The 18,727-nt window shown below is 37.4% G+C and overlaps 1 protein-coding gene across 17 annotated transcripts in view; it reads left to right on the top strand.

The window, feature by feature from the left end:
- Positions 1 to 18,727, top strand: part of LOC127637071 (disks large homolog 2-like) — a 252,995-nt gene that overhangs the window by 170,084 nt on the left and 64,184 nt on the right. For 13 of the 17 annotated variants that reach the window (XM_052117936.1, XM_052117928.1, XM_052117938.1 and 10 more), the window contains 4 exons: positions 513 to 657; positions 865 to 1,030; positions 11,780 to 11,839; positions 13,705 to 13,863. In XM_052117936.1, coding sequence (XP_051973896.1) covers positions 513 to 657; positions 865 to 1,030; positions 11,780 to 11,839; positions 13,705 to 13,863 — 530 coding nt within the window. The remainder of the gene's footprint in view (positions 1 to 512; positions 658 to 864; positions 1,031 to 11,779; positions 11,840 to 13,704; positions 13,864 to 18,727) is intronic. The other 4 variants (XM_052117940.1, XM_052117942.1, XM_052117933.1 and 1 more) reach the window with 3 other exon arrangements.

The raw sequence follows: 18,727 nt of genomic DNA, 5'->3' as shown, positions 1-18,727 counted from the left end.
CCCAAAAAACATAGTATTACTATAGTACATGTTCAAAAAAAACATGGTAGTATCATGGTACATGTTCAAAAATTATGGTAGGACCATGGTACATGTCAAAGAAATATGATAGTTCCATGGTACTATTAGTAATATTTTGTTAGTAAAATAATCTCCAGTTTTATGGAATCATGAACCCTTCCATTGAATTGTTTATGTGAATGTTTTCACGTTTCACCATCCAAGCGTATGGAAGCAGCTCTCACGTATTCCTTTAGAGATCTTCTGGAATAAGCTGCCTCCAAAATGTTGATTACATTCTGGATGTTTCGCTCGAGTGTCAGTGTCAAACTCTGTTGCTTTTAATCCACGGGGGTTGTTAAAGTCTTTAAGACCAAGTTTGATTTAATTAGCAAGATCAGTGCTGTGTGTAATCCACTGGGCAGGACACATTTGGCAGCGCTGATTAGCCATTGACCACTAGAGCATAACTGTCTTCGTAACGTTGGTTTCTCTGTTTCTCTCTTGCTCAGGTGAATAACTACACTCTAGAAGAGGTGACCCATGAAGAAGCAGTGGCCATACTAAAGAACACGTCAGATGTGGTGTACCTGAAGGTTGGGAAACCCACAAGTGTTTATCTCTCAGACCCCTATGGGCCTCCAGATATCACACACTGTGAGTGATTCTTACCACATTCACCCTTCATCATGTAATACATAATTATGCTTTATGCAATCCAGAGTAATGTTTTAGAAGTTTGCTACTGTTGATGTGGTATTGTTTTATTGGTTAATATATTGATTGGAACTATGATTAGTCAATGCCAGCGAGTCCTGTTAGTTTTGTCTATTACATAAACTCTCTCACTTTCTCTCTCGACAGCATTCTCACCCTCTATGGAAAATCATATCTCTTCCCCTGGTAATAACGGCACTCTGGAATATAAATCCAGTCTTCCGCCCATCTCCCCCAGCCGATATTCCCCCCTGCCCAGGCACTTGCAGGGGGAGGAGGACATTAACAGGTTGGATGGTTTTTCCTTCCTACGGTAATTCCCTCCCTCTCTACTAGACGCCAATGCCCACAGGTAGACTGTGTGTCACACCCCTTCCCTTCGTGTGTACTGTGGAAAATCCGAAAGACAATCAAGGATTGTCATCACGCCTCGTGATGGGATTGTTTTGGGATTTGCTGCCCCAGCCATATTCTCTCTCATTCTTCTTAGCCCCTTTATGTTTTTTGATCTTGGATGTTTAGTAGTCCTGTATGTGCTGTTGTAATAATAGTGTATTTATATAAGATGGGTTGACTAGGGCTGTCAATTTAATGCGTTCATTTAGTGTGATTAATTCTATTAAAAATAATGTGTTAAAAAATGTGCGCAATTAATCATGCCTCCTGATCCGTACATAAATTCTGTAATAAAATACATATTTTTAAACCATTGGAGCAATTCAACTGGACGAAGCACAACATAATGCAGGGGTCTTGAGACACAACTTTCAAAGTTTTAACTACTTTAAACTTGACAAAGCAGCCTAAAAATGTGGAGTTATAATTATGAAAAGCAGTGAGATGCACCAAAAGCATTTGCCTGACACATGTACATAGACGACAATTAAAAATAGCACAGAGAGAATGCAAGAACACGTCCTGTGAGAACAGAACAGATTGATGAACTCAATTGCAAAATGGATTGCTGTCGACAGTAGGCTTGTTTAATGATACGGGAACAGAGGCGGTCTTAATATAGAGGCATAGGTAGGCGGCTGCTTGGGGCCCCCTACCAGCGGTCGAAGTAGGGGGGCCCCCAACCAGAGGTTAAATTGGGCCGGAGCGCACCGGAGCGCAGCTCCGCCTCCTCAGGTCCACAACACACCCTGCCGGAGCTCAGCTCCGTCTCCTTCAGCACCAAATATTGTTATTCCACTTAAATTATTTTTCATCTCCTGACTCCTGGCAAATACATGGCATATGAGACTGAGTAATTAGCAAGAATACACAGAGACACCCAGGCTACATGGAATTATCAGACGTCATAAATGCATTAATCGCTGGTTCAGCACCCCGCCCACAACCATCAGGGGAAAACTGTCACTATTCTAAGACAGCGACGTTACCATGGAATCCCGCTAACGGCTAGAGCGATCGAATATAAAAATAGCATGTAGCTAGAACATGTTATATAACTAAAGCATGTTAGTTTACATGTTAAATGAACTACTAAATGAAGAATAACATCAGCTGCGTGAGCATATAAAGTAATATATTAATTTTTAACAGTTTGCATATACTGTAGGTGCACGACAGTGAGGCCAGACTGCTCCTGTCTGTACATGAGCCCATTATTATCCCATTTGTTACCTAATATTTATACACATATTACACAGAAGGAAAGGCTCCTCATTACCATGGTTAGGTCAGTGTGCTAGTCTTAAATAATAGTAATAATAATAATAAATGAATGTATTTATGAAAAATAAATACTAGCTGAAACGCATCTTGAAACTTTAAACTGCCACTGTTGATGTCTAATAAATTTTACCTTTAGATTATTTCATTTGAAACTGAAATATTTTGTCAAAATATAACAGTTACTTTTACTGTAAAATCCTGAAACAAATTTGTAAAGGTGATGTGTGTAATTATTAATATTTTTAACTATTTTGGTAAAGGGGCCACATCGGGCTTTAAGTAGTGCATGGGGGGGGCCACATTGTAATGCTTTTGAGATACAATGTTCTGCATTGATTTGGTTTTTGTAATTTTTAAGGCCAGAAATAGATGTGTACTCAATTTTCTGAAGTGTATCTGTGACTAATGGGACTATTCTGCAATTGCCTAAAGTATTGTATTGCGCTACAAAGATAGATACTTTTCTATCAGGCATTACAAAACTCAATAAAGGTGGAGATTATATTTTTTTTTCCAACTCTACTTCCCTGTTAATTTATTATTCAGTTTTACTAATAATAATAAAAAAAACTTTATAGAACGTTTAATGTTTCTTGCAAAGCGGGCGAGTGTACTATTTATTTATTTTTTTTTTTTTCTTTACCCGTTTACATGCTAAAAGTGTCATGATGCGTTTCTCCTCGATGGTTTTCAACACTCAACAGAATAACACAGGCTGCATGAATATGATAAATAATTACTGCAAGAGCTACATTAACATACAGGTGCGAAGGGACTTCAACGTTTCTAAATTGTACAAATAAAAAATACACTTAGCTACATATTCGTCTCTGGCTTGCAATATTTTCAAACATGTTCCGTTGAAATCCGTTGCCTGCCTGTTAAAGGGGTCATGACATGGGTTTTTTTATTGTATTATTATGTTCCCTTAGGTGCAATTATAGTATTAATATATTTTTTTTTTTAAGAAAAACTTTTAAAATCTAGTGATTTATGACCTTTTCCCACCCTGTTTCTCATCCTCTGATTCAAACTAGTGATGTTACGTTCGTGAACGAATCGTTCTTTTTGAACGAATCTTTTAGGTGAACGAATCATTCTCGTTCACGTTATCCATTGACTCATATTTCTCGTTCACTGAAATTCCTCCCTCCACCACTGCGCGCCGCTATTGCGCGCATGCGCAGCTCAATGAACCGTGTAGCTCTGTGGACCGTTTCATCTGTCAAAGACAAAGAGTGACTAAACCTCGAGCCAATAGCCTTCGAGTATTGATACGAGGACGGAGCATGTGATTTGTTGAATCTAGTGAACGAATACGCCCTTTATTGTGTTGCTTTGAGTTTGAACGAGTCAAATGAACTGTTACATACATCTCGTTCAGTGAATAAAAATGAATATAAAAATATATATGTTTGAGTCATGTCATGCACTTTTGTTTGTTTAAAAACTGTAAAACATAAAAAAAATTTAGAGTATTGATTATTTGCGTCACGTCATTCCATCTCATTTGCGTCCACGTGACTCACGTCAGCTAATAGCATTTCAGCTCGGGCTTAGAAGGGGCATGTAATTGGTTGGATCTACTCTGCTGAATGAATATCATATTGCTCTGTTTTGAGTCTGAACGAGAGGAGATCTCCCGTTCGGTGAACGAATTGAACGAACTGGTTGCTATACCCAGTTCGTGTACCAGGTCGGCCATTCTGTCAATCTAGTTCATCAATCAGCAGAAAGTGAATGCAAAGCGCAGGTATCCGTACTGTGCACGCGCAATTCATATCTTACATACAGAACATAACTCCTCGTTTAACTCGTTCTGACCAAACAAATAAAATGTTAACTAGCCTGCCTAGTATGCAAACAAATTAAAAAACACATGTGATTTGGTCATCCGAAAAGAGTGTAATTTAAAAGATAAAAAGAGTGTAAAGACTTTGATCACTTATTTAGACTTATTTTATCCATTTAATGAGTAGGGCACCATTTTTAATAAAGTCAAATCAGTTTTTATTTTGTAACAAGTAAATACGTTAGTTGAACAACACATTTTGCCGCACCTGCTGCTGACGTATTTGTGTAATATGGAAAAAACGAATCACGAATCTGAACGAATCATTTTGGTGAACGAACTAAAAATGAACGAGTCTCTTGAAAGAATCAAAATTTCCACCACTAATTCAAACAGTCTGTTTTGGGGGCGTTTTCCATTTAAGACTTCAGTGTTAACGCCCACTGTTATGATTGGCTAACGTCAGTGCCTATGTATCAATTATTGACGCCCCCAGCCAGAACAATATGCAAGTAAACTAAGTAAAAACACTGTGATTATTCATAATGAATGAAATTGCGCTTTAAATAGTTTAAAGTTTAAAATAGATTACTTACAGTTTGCGTCGTCGTTGTTCCCAGAATAGTCGGCACGGACTTATCTTTGAGCAACAGTTTTCTGGCAAAGCCAGCATCATATTGAGATTTGTTCTCAAAACAGTCATCCTTAAAATGTACAGAACAAACGCTTAAGTTAACCTTGCTGTGACTGGGACGTCCGCAAAAAATAAACTGCATCCATTTTTCCCTGACGTCTGGATCTTTCGGCAGCTTATTCAGAGGTTTTGTTTGACCACAGCCAGGAACAGCACATCTGTGTGGCATCGTAATTTTCCTGTGCACAAGTAGTCTCTGTCAGAGCTCGCTGTCCATCGACTGAACACTTGTGAGGCGACGGCGATACTGAAATGAGCGTAGTTGTCTTGCGCTTAAAGCGTAGTTATCTTGTGCTGGAGGCGGTCATATGCAAACGCTGTTACGTCACTTCTAACCGACACGTCACTTCTAACCATGAATCCAGAACGAGCTGTATTTTGAGCTTGATTAAATAAATGATTCGTTTAGAATGGGGAGGATGTCTTAAAATATTAACTTGCAGGACGTTTTAATGATACAAAGACCTCTTATATACCAAAAGATCAAGGCAAATTTGGTTTCTCATGTCATGACCCCTTTAACATTCAAGATAAAAAATTATAATAAAATAAGTTAATTGTAAAGTATTTGTCTTTGTTTGAATAACTACTCAACCCTACCTTACACATTAATACTGGAAATAGAGCCCCATTGGTGTAAAAACCCTAAGTCATTTTACGGCGGGATTTTGAATGATGACCATTCACGGTAAATAAGGGCTCCCCCTCCCTACAAAAGCCAATTTAACCACTGCCCCCAACCAACCTAAAACAAATAATAAGAAATAATCAAATAAAAGGCCCCTTATCATCATGAACGCTTCAAAAGCATTGTACATTTTATTAACATTCTTAAGAAATACGTTGAAACGTTCAAGTACTGGTTAAAATATCCAGTTCATGGTTATCGGTCCCTACACATACACCCCCTATTTTCACAATGAAATGGACTGGTCCGTAACGGTGCGCGCCGCGAAAGATAAACACACAGTGACAGGAGGACAGGGATGTACACAAACAGAGACGAAACAAGACGAGTCTAAACGCGAAAATGAAAAGAAGTTACCCAAGCGGCTCAATTAAAAGAAAAAAGCGAAAAGACGCTGATAAGTATTTGGCAACGCTGCCAAAGATGACACACTTTTTTACGGCTAACGTTACTGATACAGACAGGATTAAAAACGTCCAACGAGTTAAACATGCCGCTACAGCAGCAGCTAGCTGTGAAGTGGTGAGGATAACGTCAAACAAGAAATTGAAGAGGACATCGCGTTGTTGCCGCCCGCCGTCACCGACAGTGTTATCGAGGTTGACACTGAGGAAGAGTTGTCCAGTGATGGCCATTTTGACAGCGATGAGGAGGCTTTGGTGAGTCAACCTGTGAAATTTACGGTAAAACATATTTTTTTTACTAACGTAATTGTAGTAGCCCTATGATTCTACAGCATGTGATCCATCATATGTTGTGATAACGTTAACCTGAAGAATTTGTAAAACATTGTGCACAATGAAGGTTTGAACTTTCAGACACACACACAGACATCAAGATTCAGCATAATTAATCATTATCAAAAACTGTGATGATATAAGTGCAGTGCATGATGGGAGCCATCAATCAAAACTCATCAATATCTCCCAGCATACATTGCAGCATGAATAAATTATGCTGAATTGCCTAAAGGTGATGATACACAGGGCAACTTTTTGAGCAATGTTGCTTGGGCACTTTCCCATTGAAAATGGGCAATACATTTCTATCTGGATATTTTAGATCGGTCGTAGGCCCTGTGTCTTATCTGGTTGCCTGTTGACGGCAACATTGCCCAGCAACATTGCTCAAAAAGTTGCCCTGTGTATCATCACCTTTAGTATTTTCTTTTATTATTATTATCTGCTTTTATTTTTGCTGTTGTTATTGTTGCAACTTTTTAGTAGCTTGTTTTGTGATGTTCAGAGTTTTATCTGATTATTTTGTTGATTGTCACCGTTGTTGAGATTCATATGCTGATTCTTGATGTCTGTGTTGGTCTACATCTTACTGTAGTTCAAAACCGTTATTGTACACCATGTGTTTTTAAAGTTCTTCAGATTACCTGTTTGTCACTGCTAGCTCGCATGCGGTAGGTTCACAGAGCTTTAATACTCAAAAACGTGAAATATTAATTCGTATTAAGCATTCCTCTCTGTAGATCAGTGAATCAGGCCACTACATAATGATTATGTCATCATCAATAAATAGCCAACAACACCTGATCACATTTTCTCTCGGATTTTCATGCCATAACGAATGTGTTTTATAATCAGCCAGAGAAAATCTTTTTGTAAATCTCACTGTTATTTTTTACTTTTTTTTTTTTTTTTACAGTGTAGTAATAGCCCAAGCCCTAGCTGTGCTAATCCTGCTGCCACCGACCAAAGCACTGTAGGCTTGCTACGGGCCGTAGATTAGCTTTACCTGCCTATCCACCATTCAGTCTCTACATTTTTTTGGAGGAGGGCCCATACATACCTTCGCCTTGGGCCCCCAATTTGCTAAATCCGCCAATGTACGGGAATCAAACAAACAATCATTTGATTCTAAAGGCACTTTTTGTATTGTCTAATTAATGCTTTATTCGTCTGCCATGATATTGCTTTTCGGTGGGGGCAACAGGTTTACCGTCGATCGTTTTGCAATTGTTCCAGGGGGCATCGGGCAATCACCCATAACACCCTAGCAACTGCATGGCAAACCTCTAAGAACACTGTAGCAACTACCCTGGAAACCCAACTACCCTAGTAACAAACACCCTGGCAACCAATACTCACATTTTCTTCTGAAAAATCTAGTAGTTATTGTATTTTTTCTTTTGAGGCATAAAGGGATAACAGTCTAGCTAAGGATTCTTATCCGTTGTTTTACCCCACATTTATTATAATGATCCAGTGGCCACATCTCCCCAAACTGTCTAATCTTTGATTATATCAGTGTGAGCAGAAAGTGTGAGGTTGTTTGTGCATGCTGAGTTGCTTTCAGGAACTTATGTTCAGGACTGCAATTATGGGGAAGTTTTTGGTTCAATGCATCTCAATCTGAAACTCAGTGAGGTTTTGTGAACACTGAGCATCTTCCCTGGAGTTTTCTGTGAGAGAGTCATTGTTCAAACTAAAGCACACAGCCAGGACTGAATCAGAGGAGTTTTGAAACTCTTGAGAACTGTGAAAGAGAAAGTCTTGACTTCAGTTTTGCTTGTCTCTTTCTACTGACTGATTTGTTGATGTATTTATGTGCCTTGTGCTTGTATTGGAGCTCTAAGGCTTGCAGTGGAATGTTTTTTTTATCCAGGCTTAATGCTGGAGCGATGGTTGCTTGACAGTTTGGGGCTGTTGCCTCAGGCACGTGTTGGACATGTTGGATGTGTTGTACATGTGTAGCTGAGAGGACCATTCACATAATCCCAGAATTCCACTAGCCTTATTGGCTTATGTCTACATCACATGCTCATCAGCACATCCTTATCTGTCCACCGGGGGAAGTCTTTATATTTAAGTGTTGCAGATCGTACCATGTAAAATGCATTCTACTGCAATACATTTTGTGTTATATTTGTGACATTACTAGGTTTACATAATTTCTTCTGTGAATCGGGATCTAAAACAACGTAGAGATTGCAGGTTATTCAATGCTTTCAGAGTTTTCCCGCATTAGTTTCATTCCAAACATTGCAAATTGTAAAACAAATAACAAATCACCAAACACCCAATTTCATCCTCCTTCCAAACTACCACTGTTATCTCCCAACTTTAATGTGTTTGCCACTTATAAAGGCCAGCCTTTAAGTCTATATTCTCCCACTGTGAAACAGTTACAGCCACCTGCTGTGAAAAACTTTCACAGAGTCGATCATGAATTCTGAACATGCATGCTAAACAGAGAGCGTGACCTTTCCCTGAGGTGAGAGAGATGGATTAAACTCCCTCCTCTCGGCCGGGGTAAGAGGTTTACTTGTTCTATGTGTTAGAAGACAAATAAGCCCATCTGGATCTTCAGCCCCTTTCATCTGTACTGTGTTTTTCATAGTACACTTCTGTAGAATTGAGTACTCAGAAAATGTTAAGTTTCTTGCTGTAGATTATTAAATGGAATGGTGGAATCTTGTGACTCAGAATATAATATACTTTTATGTTTAAAGGCTCAGAATTTCACTGTAGCTGAAATATGGAATGGGCCATTTCATGTGGATTTGCATAATACATGTGAACTTATGTTATGACTCAAGTTGAATAATGAATTAGGTGTGACTGTAGTCAGAAGTCCAAGTTGGGAGGACAAGCACATTTTTGTGCATGCATGTGTGTTTGCGTATGTGTGAATACGTGTCATTACGGGTTGATGTGCATATGTGCATATTAGTGAAACTTAGCATAAGAGCCCAATTTCACTATGGGACAATACACAAGCACACAAACATACACATACAGCATGATAATATAGATATATATAAAGCACAGTTGCACATGTCCTGTTAGTCATACTTCTCTGGAGCTATAGGGCAACACACACACACATTCATGCCCAGCCCACTCCCCAACCATACAATCACCATGAATAATACAGCTGCTAGAGTAGGACGCTCCCTACTCGCATACATACACACTAAGCAGTGCTACCTTGAGCAAACACTCAATTGTTACTAAGCACACCCACAGTCACACTTTTAATGACTAGGGGCTGGATTCATGAAAATGACCTTAATTAAGAAAAAATTAATAAAGTTCTTAGGATAAATTATAAGAAGTTCGTAAGTGCAATTCTTAAAAAATTCTTAAGATGTTCTCAAATGTTTTTTTAAGAACAGCCTATAAAAAGACAGGCTTTGACATTGTCTGATCAGCCTTTACGCCGATATTTAAGAAAAAAAACTCTTCTTAAGTTTGTTCGGGAATACAAAATATTCGTAACTTTTTTCTTAAGTTACAAATTAAGATGGTAGTTAAGAAGAAATTTCCGGCCCCTGCACATTTTTATAATTATTAGATGTATAGCCGAGGTGTACTTAGGTATTTATGAATTGCAAGCAGCAGATTTTGCTGACTTCTGTGCCCGTTTAAGTCTGAGTAACTGCTGTCATGTGGCCAGGTTAGTGTATACAATGTTAGCGTACAGAATACAATGTTATTTACACAAGTAGGACATAATCCTAAACTTAAAGGGGTCGTATCCTCACTGCTTTTGTATTGCGTTTCAAATAACTCTCTTATAAGGCTCCATTTCAGTTAGGATGCTGCCATAGAAAACAGCTGCCTATGTAGGCAGGAAACAGTTTGTTAATAAACCCTTAATGTAAGTCTGTGACAATGGCCTATACCTAATTTTACATCTCTGCCTCACAGTCAGTGTTTAAGGGCTAGAGGTTGTAAGCTGTGGCTCATAATAAGGGTTTATAATGGTTTTAATAAGCTGTGACCCTGTATTAAGGACAAAAAAGAAAAGAGAACTGCAGATTAAAAGAAATGCATTGAAACCAGACATGCAAAGACAGAGAGAGAGAGAGAGAGAGAAAGAAAGAGAGAGAGAGAGAAGATTACTGTAATAAATATTAAAGACAGAACGATAAAGAGACAAGGGGGTTAAATGTGGGGAAGGTAAAGAAGTGTCTGTCAGTCTTCTCTGCAGTTCGTTCAGAATGAGTCACGAGCCAGAGCCACGCAAGGAGACAGGGAGCAGTCCAGTGAGGAGCCCGTCACAAATACATTCCCCTTGCATTATCTGCAAGAACAGCTGCATGTCTAATACAGCCAGACGCTACACATCAGCAATCATCTCACTGCAGTTTTCAGCCAACTCAAAGATTCCAGGAGCCATGGAGTAGTGGTTAGCATATGTACTCTGTACATATTGAGCATTGGTGCTCATATGGGAGGCGCAGGTTCAAATCTGGCCTGCATCAGTTTCCTTTCCCATTCTTGTTCATATTTGTTCGGTCTGTCAATAAAATTTGCAAAAGCTAAAAACTTGCAAGGAAATGTAGAACATGGAGCAGATTTTAAAGCTTTAACAAAATTTGCCTGTTGAGTCTGTTTTAAACAGTACTTTTTTCTTTAGTATTTGCTGAGTTTTATATCCTGGAGTGGTGTCTCTACTTCATAAATATTTTTCTAAGCAGACAGTTTACACACTCATTATGCAATATATCTGATTATATTAGAGTGGTTGGTTTGTGTCTTAGAATGTGTTCACACTTGGCAGGTTTGGTTAGATTAAAAGGAACTCTGGTGCGATTGCTCTGTTAGTGCGGTTTATTTGAACAAGTGTGAACGCTGCCATCCGAACCTTGGTGCGGACCGAGACCACATGAAAAGTGGATCTCGGCCCGCTTCCAAACGAACTCTGGTGCGGATCGATTGATATATGAATGCAACATGGACAAAAGACATCTAAACAGACCAAAAACAGGAAGTAATTTGAATAATACTGACCTCTAGCATACCTGGTTCTTCTCATCATTTGAGCTATGTTGCCCAGTATAGTTCAGTACAGGCTTTGTATCGCAAAGTCCGGTACGGTCTTTGGTTTTGTATCATTAGGTTCCGTGTACAAAATGCCAGTGTGAACGCTAAGCGAACCAGGATTTAATGTACCTTTTTCTTTTTTGGTCCGGACCAAGAGAACCGAACTACAAGTGTGAACACACCCTTAATTGTATGTGAAGATGTTTGTCAAACCCAGTTGTGTTGTATAAGGGGGCTTGTTGTATTATCTTCTTTGGTTTTGTCCTAAATTCTGTCTACTTTTTGTGTCCATTTTGTTCTGCATTCAACATATTACAATTACAGTATTCATTTCAGCTGTTTTGAATACACATTTTAACATATTTATTATTTCATATGAATTGAAGTTTTGTCTTCGTGCTAACCTATTGTCTGTTTTTGGTCAGAAATCCGTCGTTGGATGAAATGGAAGGTCACAGGTTTGATTCCCAGCATTTCCAGTTGAGGTGAGCGACATGAGTTAGCCCATGTTTTTGGTTCTGAATGTTCAATTGTGTCCTCCTTCATGACGCACATCCTTTCACTCCTCACAGCCAATTTTGTAAGAGTGGGTTTTCAGTGAGCGACAGACTGAGCTGTAATTCTGAAAATACGAAACAGATTCTGAGACAGTGAAATTGAAAGGAATGAATAAATAACAAACCAAGATGTCCCTAGGTGTCATTCCCTGTGGAGTCTTTTCACATTGATCTGCCAGGATTAACACAGAACATTAATTATTCAAATGATCTTTTGAGATCTGAGGGCTGATTGAAGATATGTGAGAAGAGTGAAACTGAAATGGTCAATTTTAAGTGGAACGGAGACACACTGATTTATATACTTACAAATGTTTAACTAATAACTAGTAGCACTTGATCCCTTAGGCCATGCGGCCATGTTATACTTAGTGTGAGTTCTTGTGTTTTGTGTGGTGGTAACAAACCTCAGTACTCAAGGGGGCGATAGAGTTACCATCAAGTCTCTGTGGTAAACTTGATATATTATTATTTAGGTAGCTAGCTATAAAAGTATTTAACAAATCTAAATTGTTCACCAAGATGCTTTTTAAACTGTTGCTCTGACATGACAGTATTTGTCCCTGAAAAAAATACTTACCATAGAACAAGACAGTTTGTAGTATAGCAATGCTGAGAATACAACACATACCTGCATTGCATTATGAATTGTACCCTGACACATTTCAGAATGCAAGAATGTGTGAAGTCAAGCTATTGTACAGTGTTTATCTTTCCAACAAACTTACTAATGAAAATGTTGAATACGGTTTGTAACAATAACGAAGATGAAAAATTTGCATCATGACGAATTCAATAATTTGAATTATTTAGTTACTCCCTAAATATGAAAAATAAGAAAAAAGAAAACTGCTAGAAATTAACAATGTATTAACAATGTATTTAATATGTAGAGCCAAATTACTCTAAATTAAATAAATATTTAAAGAAATCATTAAATACACTATGAAATCATTAAAAACTATAAAATTATTAAATGCATCTTTAGTCACAAAATAGAATAATATAAAATGCCCCATTTATTTATATTTATCATTTCTGTTGAGTAATGTGCCAATAACCATAAGCCTGAAAATGAAAAGAAATTAAGTTTAAATGCTGAAATGAAAAATCAACCCAAAGATAAAGCTAAAATGAAAATGGACACAAATTAATCCTAAAGTGAAATTCAAGGAACATGTATTGATTTATTTAGTGATTTCATTATTAACATTTTAATCTAAATTTAATTTAATTCAATTGTTGTTTTTAATGCTTTAATTAGATATTTATTGATTGATTTAAATTAATTTATTTAATGATATTCATTTTTAGTTATTTGGTCCTCCATATTTTAGAAGAAGAAACATTTTTGTTTTTTTCCAAATAGTTAGAAAATATGGTCTGTTACAGTTTGACACACATTTTTGTCATTTGCACATTATCGTGGACAAAAAATGATATGCCATTTCAGACAGAGAATGGACTAAAAATAATGAATGATGTGTCAGTATGTCATGACAAAGTATTGACTGAATTTAAAGAACATTTTCAGCAAAAGACAAAAACTATGCATTAAACATAAAATGTATAAAAGTTAACTGCTTGTGTAGCTAGAAGCTTCTGTGTTCATGTACTTGCATATTGTATGTTTTAGGCCTTATTCCTCTAACATGCTTCCAGTGCTGTTTTTCCATCTTTCTCTTTCTGTATTTTTCTGTCTGTATTTCTCTCTCTCTCTCTCTCTATCAATTCACATTACCACACTAACCCCCACTGCGCTACTCTGTATATCTCTTTCTCTCCCATACCAGGCCTCCAGAGCCAGTTTACAGCACTGTGAACAAACTGAGTGACCGTGCCCCCTCTCCCCGCCTCTACTCCCCTGTGGAGTTTGATAAAAGCCCCATGCACTCAATCCCCCACTTCCCTCAATATCACATAGGCCTGCTCCCTGACTCAGAGATTACCAGGTACAGAGCACAGCACTCTGCATGAGGCATGCAAAAACAATCTCTGTTGCCGCCCTCACCTGCATGGCCACTCCCTAATTCAGCTCACATGCATGCCCCGCCCATCATGTACTAGTCATTTTTGTGTGTCCTATCACTGACCTTACTCTTCTCCGCAGAGGTTTGATACAGTAGAGGAACATTTTATGTTTTTTAAGATTTGCATGTTGAGAAAACAATGTTTCTTGGAATAACAATTCTTAAAGTCAAAATTAAATCAAAATTGACCCTATTTACTTTTTTAATACATGTTTCTGAACATATCATGCTGATTCATATTTGAATGTTACTACAAAGAAAAACTAGTTGTCTTCGTAATCAACAAAATGTAATCAATTGCTTCGCATTTGAAACGACTTTCCTTTTCAAGTGACATTACTAATCCCTTATTTTTCAAACACTCCTCCCCAGCTACATTCTGTTATATAACGGCCATATAATAAAATCAAATCCCACCTTGTTATTTTTTCATTGAATATCCTGTTTGACTTTGAAATATGTTACATTACGGAATTAAAATGGGTTGCGAATTCTATTTCATGTTAAGTTTAATGAGAAAAATATGGCGTTGAGGAGTGTAAATGAGCACCTATAGCAGTGTTGTTACATAATTTCTATTCGTCATACTTTAAAAACCAAATAATTATGCAAAGTGCACTTAGAGGACACGAGCGTGGAGATTGCTAGTTACCATGGCAGTTATCCGTGACAACAGTATAACCAAATCACATCTCTGCTGCAGCTGTTCACTTGTTTCCTTCCCTTCCACAGTCATCGTCAATGTATCAGTATTTTCATTTGTCAGACTGTACTGCTTATTGACAGCTTCCCCTTGAAGGTCAAACTTGGCCACTGTCATATGTGGCTTGTGTGCCTGTGGCATCAGTGGGACATTAGTGAATCATAAATCAGAGTGAATTGATTTTATCTTCTTTATTTCCTGCCTAACTGATTTCATTCTAGGTCTGGGCAGCAGCTTGAATAGTTAATTGGATATAAAACTTTATTAGATAATGCAACATCTCTCATCTTGCTGATTAAATGACTGGGGATATAAATGTAATAGTCCAGCGATTAACAGTGTAAATAGGGGTGTTGGCTACCATGGAAATGCTCTGCATGGAAGTCAATTTTCCTTTTTTTCCCCCAATTTAGTTTGGTTTTGGTTGTGTACTTTTTTGACTGTTAGTTTCAGTTTAGTTTTTCAGTAAATTTGTATTTGTATTATTTGTAGTTAAACTCTTTAAGATCGGATGAAAAACAAAATGAATAACTACAGTCTTGACCAACACAAAATAGGAATATTTTTAAAGCTTAGAAGCTGTACTTTAAAATGCATGTAGGCATTATGACCTGAAAACTTAAACAAGTGCTTTGAAATTTGCAGAAAAATCAGAAGTGTTCCGTTTTGATAATTTATTAATAATTTTGAACTACATATTATTGAAAATCGGTAAAAACATCAAACTGATCAAATAGCCATGTACCATATGTCATTGGAAAGCTCTCAATTAGTTGGTTTTATTCACAGAACAAAATATAGAGTAATAGCTAAGTATACAGTATGTCTTTGACATACATTACATGTAAAAAGGTGTTGCTTAGAAAATAAACGGGACATAAAATATATCATACCATTCCTTAGAAGAGGCAATCATCTTTAAAATGAGCCCACACACAACATAATCAGATGCTTAGATCATTAGATTGACACGAAGCACAATGTGCACACAGCACATACCGTAATGTGCTATCTAGCTAAAAACACGTTAGCTTTCTTGGAACAGATGACTTCATTGGAAATGATGTAGTATGTTGTCCAGCATCATGGAGCGCTAAACTAGTTGTATTAGGATTAAGATCGCTGCAACCAGAGGTGGAAGTCATCCAAATATGGGCAGAGAGGATCGTTCACTCTAATTGTCATATGGCCGAGCTGCCGAATACTCCACCACTATACTACACAATTTACTGGTTAGTGACATCTAAACATTTACCAGCCAGTTGCCATATATATAAATTTTTAGGCTACACTCTCATTATAGTGAGGTGTTGTGCATAGAGTAAAAGATCGATCTTGGGATTTAAGAGTCGACATCGAGATCATTCAAATGAAGATCGCGATGCATTGGAAAATCAATATTTTTACCCATCCCTATCAATTATTATGTTTTATTTGTTTGGAGAGGCTTAAGGACAATTGGTGATGTTTTTGGACATGACAAAGTATGAAGTTTTTTGTAAAGCTATAATTTTTGATTGCTTTGTTTAACACAACATTTTACTCCATTACAGGTGACATGATTGGGAACAAAAAAAAAAGCTTTTCGGAGCTGCCTTATTTAAACCTTGATATATACAATGTCAAATAATTTTCAGCCTATTTATTAGGCTGAGAGTCTGAGAATTTATCATAGTATATCATGAGCAAATTTGAAATGTCTTCTTCAAACTGATACCAAACACTTGACCCCTCTTGTTTTTTTTTTTTATTAAAAGGTTTTTAATTTGGGTATATCACTGAAACAGGAAATCTTTAAAAACACCCTCAGAGCTTAAAGGGTTAAGTATTTTAGAGATGCCAAGATCAAGTTAATGTATTAACTAATAACATTTACGTAAATATGTTTAATGCCATTACATTTCTCAGAGCCATCTAGTTTTATTGAAATCTAATGGCATTTTCATGTTTAATGAAGGTGGGTTTACAATAATAACACTATGCAGGACTAAGAGACTCTCTGTCTTTCTGCCATAAATAGCTGAGAAATGTTTCACTGTCATTTGAGTCCTGATAACTCCCTCAGAGTGGGTATGCTTTGTTAACGGTTTGTTTAGATTTACATTTCTAAGTTCATTACCATTTGAATTATAAAGTGCTGTCTAATTGGCTTGTCTGGGATTTGAATTGATTTGCATTTCAGAACGCCACCACGGCAAGGCCGCTCATACCTAATGCATTGCTTAAATCCTCAGGGCTTGCCATCCTGCGAAAAAGCATCCATGAAAATGCCAGTGATAACATCTGTGATTAATGGTTTGCTGTCTCTCTTGCTCAGGGTCTGGCACTTTTTGATGATGCTCTTGAAGGGTTTATTTTGATGCATGTAATTTGTTAGCAGGCAGGCAGCAGTTTTGTGAAATTGAGTAGTTCTGTGTGACCAAGCATGGGAGATTTTTTAAGTATCTAACCAAGAGGGAACAGTTCTCCTTTTATGACCCCATAAACAACCAGAATTCTCGGCCTTATTGCACTGTTTCTTCAGATAAGCATTGTTTGAGGAGCATATGACGGTATGGATTTCTAGGTATATAAAGCGCATAAGGGACGACAGTAGTTCACCAAAAATGAAAATTCTGTTATCATTTTCTCACCCTAAGGTCATTCCAAATCAGTTTGAATTTCTTTCTTGTGTGGAATGTCCGAGCTGCTCTTTTACACACAATGAAAGTGGATGGGGATCAGTGACAGTCATGTTCACCATTTACTTTCATTGAATGTAAAATAACCACTTGGACATTCTACTAGATAATTTCTTAGATTTTCCATGCAAGAAAGTCATATGATTTGGAATGACACGATGATGACAATTTTTTTTCTTGCTTGTTCTGTGTAATCATTCCATTGCGATTGCCAACCCCCCTACGCCCCAGCAGGTAGTAGCGTAGAATGAGGATGGCCCACTTGATCGCTAGACACTGCTTCTCAATGGTGCTGTACTTCGTTTCCCACAGAGAGTGTTTGCGGCTAATGTACAACGATGCAAGGTCACTTTTCAATCGAAATGGACATAAATTTAGGATATTATAGATAGTGTTTCTCATTCTTATCCGTTGTACTAAACCATTGTATTTATTTTAATTGGCTATTTTGTTGTTGTAGCCTGTAGGGCTCTTTGAAATAACTGAAATAATTTGGCGAAGGGATATGGAACTGTTATGCGGTCAAGAAATGGAACTACTTCATAGCTGTGCGTTTATTTGAAAAATAACCTTAGAACGTCCTTCAACCAATCAGAATCAAGCATTCAACAGACCTGTGGTATAAGTGATCTTAATCAACAACCTGAAGCACAATTCCCTGAGATAAATAAGAGCTGATATATTTCAGGATCTCAGAGTATGCAGCCATATCCTGCCATCTCTGAATCATCTGTTGGGATGGAGAATCCCTCGCATCTTTCATTTCAGATCCAAATAGACGAACCGTCTGGAAAAATCGCTCTTGTTTCTAGGCACTTCAGTGGCTCCATGCCATATGTGTCCCTAACACTAGCTGCTCTGGCCCTCAGTGACAATAGCACACACTTTTCAGAAGTTAAAGTTTTGTTTGTATTATGATTCATCATTTTGTTTTTGGTTAAAAACAAAGGACGCATACTAATTGTGTTTTGCTGATGTGGACAATTTTTCAGTGACGTGGACCATAAATCACTATTACCACAAGGTTATTATTATCTTTTTAACGTCAAATTTGTATGAGTTGTTTTCCAGTTAGAGCAGGATAATTTGGCTTAATTTTATACAAATACCAGCCATCTGAAAAGAGAATAATTTTTAACACTGACAGGTGTTTTTGTCATGTATATTAGCATACTTTGTAGCCAATAATTATACAAGAGCTTTCTAACTTTCCAAAGTATGCCTTTTCTTCAGAGCAGGCGTCAGAGTATTCTACATTAATTCATAACTAATAGTATTATATGAATGAACTGCATTTGTTAGTGGTGTTTGCTTAGACAAGCATCACCATTGCTATTGCTCATACTTAAAGCTTGTGCCATGGACATAAATGCTACATTTAAAATGTATGGCTTTTTTAGGA

This window comes from Xyrauchen texanus, chromosome 44, assembly GCF_025860055.1.
Source record: "Xyrauchen texanus isolate HMW12.3.18 chromosome 44, RBS_HiC_50CHRs, whole genome shotgun sequence".
Taxonomy (NCBI): Eukaryota; Metazoa; Chordata; class Actinopteri; order Cypriniformes; family Catostomidae; genus Xyrauchen; species Xyrauchen texanus.
Note: the sequence above shows the minus strand (reverse complement) of the source record. Positions and strands in the feature narration are given on the sequence as shown.